The sequence below is a fragment of the Oreochromis niloticus genome, linkage group LG18, assembly GCF_001858045.2.
Source record: "Oreochromis niloticus isolate F11D_XX linkage group LG18, O_niloticus_UMD_NMBU, whole genome shotgun sequence".
In the NCBI taxonomy this organism is placed as follows: Eukaryota; Metazoa; Chordata; class Actinopteri; order Cichliformes; family Cichlidae; genus Oreochromis; species Oreochromis niloticus.
The window spans coordinates 27,649,456-27,662,616 of NC_031982.2; the positions used below are offsets into that span (position 1 = coordinate 27,649,456).

General features: G+C 38.7%; 1 protein-coding gene across 2 annotated transcripts in view; it reads right to left on the bottom strand.

Annotated features, from left to right (window-relative positions):
• LOC100701557 (contactin-associated protein-like 4) overlaps positions 1-13,161 on the bottom strand; it is a 115,265-nt gene that overhangs the window by 21,439 nt on the left and 80,665 nt on the right. For both annotated transcript variants that reach the window (XM_005476774.4, XM_005476773.4), the window contains exons 11-17: positions 12,977-13,083; positions 10,558-10,677; positions 8,309-8,509; positions 6,791-6,953; positions 5,300-5,427; positions 4,163-4,333; positions 206-424 (exon numbers count right to left, since the gene is read on the bottom strand). In XM_005476774.4, the coding sequence (XP_005476831.1) occupies positions 206-424; positions 4,163-4,333; positions 5,300-5,427; positions 6,791-6,953; positions 8,309-8,509; positions 10,558-10,677; positions 12,977-13,083 (1,109 nt within the window). The remainder of the gene's footprint in view (positions 1-205; positions 425-4,162; positions 4,334-5,299; positions 5,428-6,790; positions 6,954-8,308; positions 8,510-10,557; positions 10,678-12,976; positions 13,084-13,161) is intronic.

Here is a 13,161-nt window from a genome sequence, read left to right on the forward strand (position 1 = left end):
TGACTAAAATTTCTACAATTAGAAGCTGACAGTTACAGAGAACACTGAGATCCTGGAAGAAATGGCCTTGAATCATCCAGAACTGAGACTAATGAGGTGAAAATTTACACAAAGAAAGAGTCATGTTTATACATCAAGCATAAATTTAGAAGTTACATGAAATATTCTCACCTCTTGAGGATCTGAATATTGGATCGCTACTCACCTATGAACAGCTGGCTGTTGAGCTGCAGGTGGAAGTGTCCATCAGCCGGCGCCTCCTGTGTGGCAACAGGAAGTTCATCCAGTCGAAGCGACGCCTCCTTCACGTTCCGTTCTGCTCGGACTCGATGCCACCGGTTGTCATTCAGCGGGAAGCTCGACTCCACACGAACCTCCAACGGGCCGTTACCAACATCAAAGGAGAAAACCACCTGAGTGGAGGCTGAAAAAGGAGAATGGATAGCATGTGAGGCAAAGGGTAAATGATGTAGGTGATAAAGAAAACGAGGAGGGGTAATATAAAAATATATATTGTTTCATAGGAAATGGTTTAATTAGACATCATATTAAGTTTTTCTGCTCTCTGGTGAACTGTCAATAAATTGATTATAATCAAGATCAAAGTAATCATTAAGATCATACAGTTTCTTAGCTGTAGCAGTGAAGCAATTTCTAATGCATCAAGTAACCTATTTCCAGTTTTTAATCTTAAAAAACCCCCAAAATCTGAAAATAATGAGCTCAACTTTTGAGGCAATGTCTCTTCATTGCTGTTGCTGCTGTTGAGAAAAGACTGAAGATTTCAGTCATTGCTTCTTGTGATGACAAAACGTGGCAGACCCAGCATCAGCATTTAATTTATGCAAACAATGAACATTCACTGCGACTCAATTAATGGGAATTCTACATCTCTGTTGAAACCTCTATTTAATTTGACAAGACAGGTGTTCCCTTGCCAAGTGCAGCTATAATCAATCCTTACACGTAGCTGCATGTTTCCACAGAGCTCCAACAGTCAGTCTAAAACCTGCCAATGGCAAGAGTGGGAATAGAGAAGGGAGCTTTAACAAGCAGGTTTGACTCGAGTGTCTGGAGACAAAACAAGAAGACATCAGGGATGCAGAGCTCTACGGAATGAAGTTTAATTACTCCCCCACAACAAAAACAACAAACACCGACGCCAACAAAGCTCCTAAAGAAGCAAACTGGGAACAGTTCTCACAGGATAACAAACAAGAGAAAGCAAATTCAGGTTGTGTACCGAATACGTGGAAGAAATAGACCACCGTCTGATTGTTGAGAGCACCATGAAAAGAAACACACAGAGTTAAACAATGAACTTCGCAGGATTGTTAGAGCAAGTCAGGCATTTTCAGACTTCCTGCTGTGCTTCTTAGACTTAAGTTCAACCAGTGATACTTTTAAATAATGATCTGAACAGGTGTCAAATACCAGGACATGGTGTCCCAGCAGGATGTCGTATTAATCACGCTGATCAGAATTCACTTCACCTGTCAGTGGTTTGTGGCTGATTATGCAAGTAAGCTTTAAAACATCTTTTATGTACTACGATTTATAGTCTTGCTGTGTGTTTCACATCAGGCTCCTCATTATGTGTTACTGCTTTTTTTTGTTTTAGGACTGGCCAGAGGTGGGTGTCTTGCTGCAGCACACTCTGGAGTGCTTGTTATGGCAAAAGCACTGAAGCAAAGGACATTTTGGGGGGCAGAAACCTGAAGCACACTGCAAGAAACTTGAGCTGTACAGCAAAACAACAACAATATTCACTTTGGGATTTAGGAGCTGCCATAAATAATGAATGAAGCAGTTTAAGGTGTGAAGACCTGCATGATTATTGCAAATTACCAAAGTAAAAAAAAAAAATCCTTTTAGAAAATAAGTCCAGTGTGAATTACAGCCTTTTTTTTTGGTTTTGCTGTTTTTATTACCGCCACTGCTTGTTAGTTCTTAAGGTAAGTATAAATATGTTTTGATGGCTCCGTTACAGGAGGGCTTGTGATGCAAGCCAGCATGGGACAGTTTACGCCTTATCAGAAGAGTGACATTTCATAGCATAATGAAATTAGTTAAGGACTTTTCTCTCTTTCAACAGGCTCCACAGTTAAATTATGGCAACTTATTAACATAGTTAGGCCTGTAGTTGGCAACCACAGACGTCAGTAAATTTTAATAAAATGCACAGGAGCACAGTTTCTAAATGACATAAAGTCCTCTGGTAATACGTCTATACAAACAGGGCTAATGAGCTGAAGCATGAAACAATACTGCACAGGTAGTAAGAATACAGATGTGCCACTGTGTTGAAGAGTAAACAAAAAATGCTATGAAAATGACGTGAGTAACAGCGAAAGTATGATATATGACTGATTTTATTCTGTTGAGTGATGCTCAGTTGTGGTACAAAATGATTTACTCCTTTCCTTATACGTTTCTTCTGATTACCACCCACATAGATTTTTCTCTTCATGCTGCGTGAATATTATAAAATAAATCAGATTCATTGCATTCTACTGTGAATTAGAAAATCCCAAACATAACACAGCGCTTACAGTGTGCAGAGAGGTATTGTTCATTTTATACCAGAATTAAATGTAGAAAAATGAAACCTTCAAGTGCAAAAGCTGCAGCATTTGCAGTGCTTGACCTGTACTAGTAAGGTGTTTTTTTGTGATACTGCTGCTTTTAAGGAGGATCTGAGTTTCCTCAGAGATCCGGAGCCATGACTCAGGACCAGGGCCAGCACCAACACCATGCTGGTGCAGCCCTTCTTCAGCACCACAGACAGCGACTCTGTGCTCAAATGGCTGAATACAATTCTGCAGATACCGTGCTCTGTTCTCTTTGTCCTCTCTAACAAAGGGTAATGATGTAGGAGAGCACAGATGAAGCAAGCTACCATTCTTCATGTTTTGCTGGTGGAAGGTAAGGATGTATCACTATGGGAGCACAAGAGCAAGATGAAGCAGTGTCCCAGCATCCTGCAGTAACCTCACTTAGAAATTGTTCTCTATCTCCAGCTACAGTGTAACCAGGCGATCTGAGGCAGCCGGAAACAGAGCAGCAATATTCAGAGCTGGAACAACCACGCTGACAATGATTTCCCTGAGGAGAGATGCTGTTGGTTAGCTACCCCGTATTAGATTTCTACGTGTGTCCCTTAAATCCAATTTCTTATACAACTTCCTTCAAAATGCATACACAACATAAATTCGGCAACAAGCTCTACACGTGAGGCTAAAGAAACCCAAAAAGTAGCTACAGATTAGTCTAACAGCTGATTCAAGGCTGTCCAAATGACACACGCTGTTGCTGTATGCTTCCCGCATTGACTGCCATAATCATATAAAGAAAAGGAGACCTTGTTGGGTAATACAGCTATTCTAAACTGCACAATCTGTGGTAGGCGGTAAGCATACATCCAACACTAAGGAACAATTCCATGGCACCCATAAACTAAATCATACTGTGCTGGTTATTACTGTCATAATATAAATGGCCAACAGTGGTGACCATAAATGTGTGCATTGCATAAGAGACAAGAATTAATGGAGGGTGAGGGTGAAAATGCCCCCGAGAGTTCATAAAACAACTGTAAAATTAAAAGCAATGGTGCACAAAAAAACAAAAAAAATTGCAGGGGTAATTATGAGTTCCCTTTTACGGGCTTAGTCTTATTCACATTTATGTTGTGTGGTGAATGCAGTGCCGTGGGTCGGCATTTATCATCAGTGTAGGTGTACGACTGTGAAATGCATTCAACTGCGGCCTGTGGGGGAAGAAAATTGATCATAAAATAACAAATAATGCAGCTTAAAGCATAATAAAATACTGGAAACACAAAAGCAGCACCGAAAGAAAATGCCAAAGAAATCAGTCTTTTGCTGAAAAAACTAAACGAAAATGAAGAGTTCAATGTTGTCACCCTCTTCTGTAGGACCCACAGACTATTTCAAACACTTTACTCCTAACACAGAAAAATAACAAGGACACAAGCATTTGGTAAGATCCACAAATAGAAATAAAAGATTTAGAACTATGGCACACAAATATTTTGATAGATAAAAATAAAAACTTGTGCTTTCATACTGTAAAAAAAAACTGCACTCCTTTTATCTGTGTTTGATTTGGACTCTGTGTTTAGCCTCCAGCTCTTACTCACAGCTCAGTTCAATCCGGATGAAGTCTTTGATGCCCAGGTTTTCCAGAAATACACCGGAGGAGGCCATGGTTTTAAACAGGAAGGAGATATCTGCGCTCAGCTCTCCGTGGAAAGTAGGAAAGTGGAGGTACGATGTCTCCTTGTCGAAAAACGCAGCATTCCAAAAATTCCCTAAAACAATACATAAATAAACAAAAGTCACCTTCAGCATTCAGAAGTCACATCAAAAGAAACAAGCCAACCTGTTAAACTATCGTAAGCTAATTGTAATTCTCACATTTGAACTGGAACATGTAATTTAGGAACATCAGAGAACATTTTAATAGTGCAAAGAGAGAATGAGGTTCAATTTCATTGCACTGTTATTGAAACAATACTTAAATTGAGTTTGACATCATATAAAGGTAAAAGAATGTGAGTTAACACAGTTATCACAAAGCTTTGTGATAACATGTTCCAGCTTAATCCTAAACCATGGACAGTATCTCCCATCTAGACTAGCTTTGCATGATTCATGGTTAAAAATAAGCTCGTAGTATGCAGCCCCTCAGTACATCCTCCTTATTTACCTGAAACAAGCTGATTAGCTCCCTACCTTTAAGCCATCTTTCTTCAGACTGGCTGGCCCTCATAAACTGACCTTATCTTTTGAAATGTGGGCCATGTTTAATTTATGTATCCGCCAAGTAAGGGGTGCTTAACAAATTTATCAGACCACCTGATAAGGTTTATGGCACAGCTGCCCTAAATTAAACAATCTCTTCAATCGAAATGATATTTTAAAGGCTGTTATTATTAATATTATTATTATAGTGGTAATAGAGAACAATGAGAGCAATGAAACAATAAAATTAAATTGATTAATTTCTGACTTTCTCAGAGACATCCAGCGTGCTGACCCCAATTTGTGTATAAAAACTTGAAGCTGAAAACTTCAGTTTGTTAAATGCTTAATTAATAAAGCAATATACTATTTTTTTTTGTTTTAAACATGTTTACAGAATACTTATTTGGTCTTATTTTTTATGACAGGTGGTCTAATAATTGTTTTACGCATTGTATAGATGAAAGAAAATAAGGAAAGGGATAATAGGTTCATATCAGTGAGGTTCAATCGAAACTCATAGGGGGTCTTACGATCGCCGTGACACTGCAGTGGTCCCACCCTGTACACAGCCTCTGAACCTGGCCTCTGTATGTCACCCAACACCAGAGACCTGACAGGTAGGCTGTCCTTATGGGTGAGCAGGCCTGAGTCTTCAGTCCTGGAGGAAAATAAATGCATATGAACCAAACATGAGGGGCAAAGAAGAAAAATCAGGATTAATGTAACAAAAAAGGGATGAAGAGAATAAACAAATACAGGATGACAAACCGTAAACTACATTCACTTAGTATTTATTTATAGATTTATTGGTTTGTGTGTTTTAATGTTACATCTCTCTTGCAATAAGATTACATGATGTGACGGTCTGACGCAAACATTGCAGAGTGTAGGTGCAATCTCTTGGGGACCTATTTATTTCAAAACCAATTTATAGCCCTCCTGCCAGTCAAAACTTTATCCTTGGCAGTTATCCTAACAGCTAGCCCCAAATGAAGAAATCCCCTGTCCATTTATGCTCACATTTTGCTTCCTGCACTTTGGATAATCTGCTGGTTATCCTGCTTCCTCTAGAAATTTGAGTAAAGAAATACATCCGGGACTCAGAGTGAAGAGCAAAGACAGCACTTTGGGAATCTGATGAAATATTGAGGGGCAGAAGTAACAGCTCCGGTCGGTAAAAATAGAGTTAGATTTGCACAAACAGCTTGGACTGGGAAATGATGGAAGGAAGTGAAGCATGGCAGGATTGGTTACAACAGGAGGAAAGGTTAGAGCTGTTTTTGTTTCTTCCTCTGCTCCATTTATCCCAGCTGATTTAGTGTTTGCTAAACCACCAAAGTTACAAGTCAAGCGGGGCAAGTCAATCATGTTTCATATCCTGAATAAGAGGTTAAAGTTGGAGAGATGCACTGTGTGTGTATTTCCTGTAAAATCTGTCCGCTATTTACTTCAGCCAAGCTGATTTTGACTTTTCTTTTCACCACTCATCTTGTTGCAGACAGAATGCTTTCTGGCTGTCAATGGACCTTTTTTTCCTCCACTAATTTTTAACCACGTATATTCACCAGGAGCAGAAACAGATGTTTCTTTCTGGGGAATAAAGAGTTGTTAATTTTTCAAATCAGTTTTCTATTTTCTAATAAAAGAATTTCAGTAAAACTTTTACTGTCATTTAAAATAAATGAACAACTTTTGTTCCATTTGGCAGATCTCAGCACTCTCAACTGTTTTACCCATTAAAAGGAAAGTAGACTGATATGAGGTATTATTTGATGTAGAAGGCCACTCTAAGGGACCTTTGTATTTTTTGTAAACAAATGCATATACAGTATTATGGTCTTTTGTTATTCTCTTAGATTTATTTGTGTTTTTTAATTTTCCTGAGTAATTATTACACAGTGCTTACTGGACCATGGAATAATGCCTGGGATCACTGATATTTACTTCACATTAACTAAAAATGACGGCACATAGTAGATGCATATGTAGAGAAAAATGTGTGTATTCATTAAGGTCAGTACCACTCCATGCGGTCAGCATCACAGTTGCAGTAGTGTTGTAGATCGACACAGTCGCCCTGCAGACCGCAGGCACACTGCTGGCTGCCCGGTTGAGCTCCACCCCAATAAGTCTGAACTCGACCCGTACCAGGACCGCCGAACCACCAGCTGAGTGGAGAGCCCTCTGAAACACAAATGTACACCAAAACCAACGTGAACAACTTCTGATAAGTCAGCTTTATAAATCTGAGTTTTATCTTGAGAAGATATTGTGCTATGAAAAGCTGAAGCTGCAAATATTTACATTTCCTAAATATGTACAGCCTAAATTACAGTCAGAGATGCAGTAACCTATACATTAATAGTAAAAACCTGCCAAGTAAAATCTAAAATGAACAAAAAATACAGCAAAAGTGAAACCACCGAATCCAAATTGTGTGTTTTCTGTGTGTTTAAGGTCATTAAAATGGTCTAATATGCATGTAATACAAACAAACTGTATTCATTACAAAAAAACCCAAAAAACATTTTATTAAGACTTCTCTCCACTATACCGTGAACATAAATACTACCTAGATGAGCTTGCTCATTGTCGCTCTCACATCACGTACTGCTCTTATCTTGTGATGCTGATGTAGAGAGTGACCTTTTTATTGTAAGTCACTTACAACAAAACTTTTAACTAAATGCCAGAGGGACATAACACAACGCCCCCACTCACTTAATTCTTGCAGTTCTCCTTCCTCAATTCATGTCCCGTTTTCCCTGAACAGTCTTTGTCTTGTTTTCTAGCTAGATGTCATCCCTGCCCCCAGACAGGAAATGGACAGAGGATTATAAATGCATAATGAGTACCAAAAGAGCTAATACTAAGCACGCAGTGCTCCGCTGCACTTTTTCTCTGTATGCTGCTTGGTTACCAAAAGGATTAAAGATAAATGTTGGCTGACAAACATGAATGGTTTCCAGTTAGATATAAAGGCTGTTCTTTATAGTTTAGCTAAGCCTAACTGACTGTGTTTGGGTCAATTAAAGAGTTGCAGGACCGTGAAAAAACATCGAAAAGAAAAACGCAGACAAAATAATTGGGCTTAATTCTCGAATCTAAAAGAAGGAGACATGTAAACACAATCCATTAGTCTGGCTCACTGGTAAACAGGAAGAAAATCCTGATGCTGATTAAGTTTGCAGCAATGAGCATAGCAATCATTTTGTTTTCTCTAGTGGAGCGGGGAAGACGTGTGGAGCCGCGGGGTGTTTGATTGCTTTCTTGAGAGCTTTGTTTTTGTACAAAATGATATATGCCTCTTATAACTCTTAAAAAATTTGATTCAGTGAGTCACAGCTTGAATATTTTACTATCCTAAAGATGATTATTTGCTTTGCTGTCATTTTCTGTGAGTAAATCATTTTTTGCTCTTGGTGGTAAACAAATCTAAAAAGGCAAAGTCAGCGCACGTTCACATTTTTGTACTTCTTCGTCTTTGCGTCAGCTGAGCAGTTGCATTGCTTTTGTTTTTTTTAAAACAGGGGTCTCACCTGGGGTGTTGAGGAGACGGGACTTTTTGCAGTGATAAGACAGTTCCTGTTCGCAGTGCTCCGATTGCTTAATGACGGCCAACAGCTGCTCTTCCTCAGACGAGTAGTCAAAGTGGATTGAATACTGGTTTACGCCTGGAGATGGTCGGAGTCTGGTCAGCTCTGTGTTGTTGTGCTGGATCACCATCCATGTGTTCTCCTCTGCAGACAGAGATATACAGGCATGACGATGCCAATTACACAACAAGGTGAAAGAGAATTAAAATAAAGGAAGCTTTTTCCTCCATTTATTCTCCTCTTTTACTTTCAAAGAGTGGCTTTTTAAAAACAAGCCTTTATTTATTAACCAAGGTAATCCAAAAGACATAAACAACAGGGACACAGTATGACTCAAAAAAGAACAAGCCGAGGCTTTAAATAAACACAGGAGGTCACCGTGGAAACACCAGGAGGGCACCGTGGAAACACCAGGTTAACAAGGCATAGCTTAAAATAATTAAGTTGATAACAAATAATCTAAAACCAGCCGCAAGGGAGCAGAAACAGGAGACTAAGAAAAAATAAGGAAGTAACTAAATGGGGAATCACAGAGATGAGATGAAAAAAGGCACTAGACTAAAGCACAAAGAAACTTTCTCACAAAGAAAGTAACAAAAGTCTAGAAACAATACAAAAACCAACCAACCAATTCAAAAAGTAAATGCCATGGTCCTGGGTCGGTGACCCTGTGTTTTGTGTTTTTGTGTTTAGTTATACCTTTTGAATTATGTTTTTTTGTTTTGTATTATATTCACTGTTCCTGGTTTCTAGCTTTCTGTTCCATTCTATTCTGTTCTCCGTGTGTTGTGTGCTTAGTCTTAGTTTTCCGTCTTTATGTCTTTCCTGTGTTCGGCGTCTAGTTACTTTTGTCTCTGTGCTTCATGTTCCCTCTGTTCCAGAGTCTGTCATGTTTCCATGTCTCAGTGTCTAGTCTGTGTCTTTGTGAGTTGTCTCGTGCTTCTTGTTTTAGTGATTGTCCGTGTCCTATGTCAGTGTATCCTCCTTTGCTTCCTGTGTCTCGTTATGTCGGATTAGCCCCACCTGTGCTTCCCTCCTGTTTTCCATTCCCTCGTTACTCCCTGGTGTATTTGAGCCCTGTGTTTTTCTCTGTCCGTTGTTGCGTTGTACCCTCACTGTGCTGTGTTTTTTCCGCCGTGCTTCTGGTAATGTTCTGGTTTTCTGTTTCCTGGTTTTGTTTTCTAGTTTCCCTGTTTTCTAGTTTGAGCTTCATGTTTTGAGTTTCTAGTTTAGGTTTTGTGTATTTCATGTTCAAGTTTTCTCCAGCCATAAAGATGCCGCCTTTAGTTAATCATTCTGTCTCTGAGTCCTGCGTTTGGGTCTTACATCCTGCTTGTCACAGCACACCCCTTGACACTAAATTAGAAAAGCAACACTCACAAAAATCCCCACAAAACCCACAGACAACTGTTTCTTTTACAATGCATTAAGTTGCTAGATAAGGGGTTAATAAGAATGTTACACTAATAAATATAACTGTTAAATGAAAACCATAAAACAAAAAAAAAGCAGACAACCGTAAAAAATTTATCAGTGCTGATCATAAATCTTTAGAATGGAACAATGCAACAAAAAACTTCTCCAGAAAATCCCAGATAAGTTCTGGAAAACTTTGCTAGGGTCACTATACATATATTACACGAGGCACTGCAGTCTGTCAGTGTCTGTTACGAGGAATCCCAGCCCCACTGAAAGCCAAAGCCCCACTCACGGCACTTGAGTTTGACTTGAGTCTGACTCAAATGCTAATATAGATGAATGTGAACATCTGAATTCTAGCTTGGCTGTTTGTCATATACGTTTGTAATGTTCAGTTTTCACCTTCTTCTTCACTAAATGTTTTTCTTTATTGAAATAAAAAGCATGGAATCAAAAAAGAAACAAAAGAATCGTGATATTTATTAGTTATTTAAACCATGTCGATAGATGGATAGAGACTAGGAGGTTAGACAGAGAAAGCAATGATAGAGACTGATTGGAATATCTATATAATAATGAACAGGAAAAACAAGTTCTGTAGTATCATAACAGAAATAATACAAACATCAGAAAAAAGGCAAGGAGGGTGTATAAGGTGCATTAAAAACAGCTTAGGGGAGTGTCATTATTTATGTGCAATTATGTAAATGTTAATACAAGCAAATGTTGACTGATGATGGTAGTAAGGGGGGCTGTAAGTGTGGGTGTGTCACCTGTCATGTTGCAGTAGACCAGCTGCGGTTTGATTGGTCCGCTGCCGTCCACGTCGATATAAAAATGTCCCGATGTGTTGCCTTTGTGTTTGTATGCCTCACAGGACTGTTCATACACAGCTGGAAGGAAAATAATGAGATCAACAACATCAACATGCTGGCCCATGGGAGCTGGCAGGGGATGGAGATCAAAACTATGGAGGATTAGGGGTTCTGCTTCATACGTACGTATCGCCACTGAATCAATGTCACATGATCAGAATGAAGAAAATAATCAGAGGTTCTCATGAACTAAAGTTATATCCAGCTGGAGACGATGGTAATGACTAGTGGGAATACCCAGTCAAAAAATAAACTTCTGCTCCGTCTCCTTCTTTTTATGCTTGAGCCCATAAAGCGACACCCATATCTACACTTCACCTGTTTATCTCTTTTCCTCAACTCAAAGAAAATACTTTTATTTATCAGGATTAAAAAAAGGCTTACACAAAAATCTCTTTACAAGTCTTGAGGATCTAAGTTGAGATAACTGGCACAGAACTAACAGCAGGAATCACCTTCTGTACATAAATGTATGTATTGATTCGGTATTTGGCAGCGTAGCATCATCGCCCTCTTTCCTTTTAATCATGCACCATCAAAAAGTGAGAAGTTTCCTGGACAGGCATCCCAGGAAGCTCTTAAATCAAAAACGCCGCTTAGTTGTCCAAAGAAAAACTCTTTGTTCTGTCACAAGTACCAATTTGCATCACCACCAACAACAAAGGGAAAAATCCATGTCACTGTAATTGTAGCAGCCTCAGAATCACGAATTTTGTAAACACTGGAGCTGGAGCTACCAGCTCGACAGGTCATTTGATGCTGCTTTAAAAACCCTCACGTGAACGATGGGGAGCAAGATGAGACTATTATGTAGATGAAAGCAGCGCAACACACTATTAAGGGTGATCTGTCTTTTAATAAATAATAATGTCATAAAACAATAAAAAGGGAAGAAAAATGAACTGTCTGCAAGTTTTCAGTTATTATACTGTAAGTCATCCCGTTACATTATGTACAAGGTAATTAATTATCAGAATTAAATGTTCTTTTTCTCTTACAATTTTTCTTCCAGTTTAATTTAATTAAAGCTTAAAGCTTAAAGTTTCATCTGTCAAAACTATCACACTGTCTTTTCATTAATATGAAAAATGCTTTTGGTTTTGACAATATAGGAGACTAATTATGCCACGTCAAGGCGGCATTAACTTGATTTTTTTTACTTTGTCTTCTGTTTGTTGTTATTTTGTTTTATTTCAAACATGTAAATATATAATAATAAGTCAATCAGTTCATTTTACCAATAAAGCTGCCATATTTTACACAATCAAAGGGTCCAAAACATTAGGACATTTTGCTTAATAACTAGTTTAACACTAGGCTAAAAGGATGTGCTTCACCCCTCAGACTGAAAGTTTGGACCTTGTTTTTCCATCTTTGGCCAAGACTCCCACAAATGGTATTACATGATAAGGTATAGGTGTGGTAATGCAACAAGATAAAAAAGGAAACTAAAACAGTGTCGGATTAGGAACAGGTAGAAAATAAAGTTGTTATGATGGATAAAAGCATTAATCACATTTGTTCAACCTCGAGGAGGCACACACTCACGTCTTCTGATGAGTAACATGTATTTTTGAATAACTTTATTTAGAAAAGCAAAAGACTCATTTTAGAAGGTGAAAACTATGCATCAAGTCAGAAGTTCACAGTGCGATTAAAAACTAAAAGGTTATGTACCATAGGGAAGCATAAATATGATGACTAAATCCTGAAGCCATGTTTACTTTTAATAGGTTTATTGGTTTCTTACGGTTATTATCTGAAGAGGTGAATTAAACACAAAGAAAGCAGGGAAGCTAGTTAAATTCCTCAGCAGGGGAGTACTGGAGGTCACTGTGGTACAGTGGTTAGTATTGTCAAAGGTCCCATGTGTCCTTTTTCTTGTGTTTCCATGTTCTCCTTGTGCCTGTGAGTTCTCTGATTGTACTCTGGATTCCTTCCCACAGCATACAAATCATGCTCATTAGTTTAACTGGTGATTCTAAGTTGACTGCAGATGTGAATGTATGCATTTTTATGTATTTTTCATGCAACAGACTAGCGGCCTGTTGCTGGGACAGGATCCTGGATGGGTTTTCCCTGTCCATCTATACATGGATGGCATACTGGAGTATGGTTTTCAGGACAAGCTATAAGTGATACCTTTGTATCATACGTAGATTTACCCGAGATACAGTTTTGAGATTTACAAAAATGAATGCTATAAAATAAAGATTTATAAAGCTATTCTGCTAAATTGTACAAATTCTACTTGTGGCTGTTATGACTTTAATCTGCTTGAATCTAAAGGGTTCTTCCTGCTTGAAAGGTGACTCACAGCTGTGGCAGGTCGCTCCACTGTAGCCACTGTCAGAGCAGTTGCAGTGAAAGACAGTCCAGGACTGACTGCAGGGACCGCCGTGTTCACAAGGACTGGGAGAACACCTGAAACACACAGAGGGAGAGAAAAGTCGAGAAGATTATGAAATGGCACCCTGCTGGATGTTTGTGTGGGAGATAGTT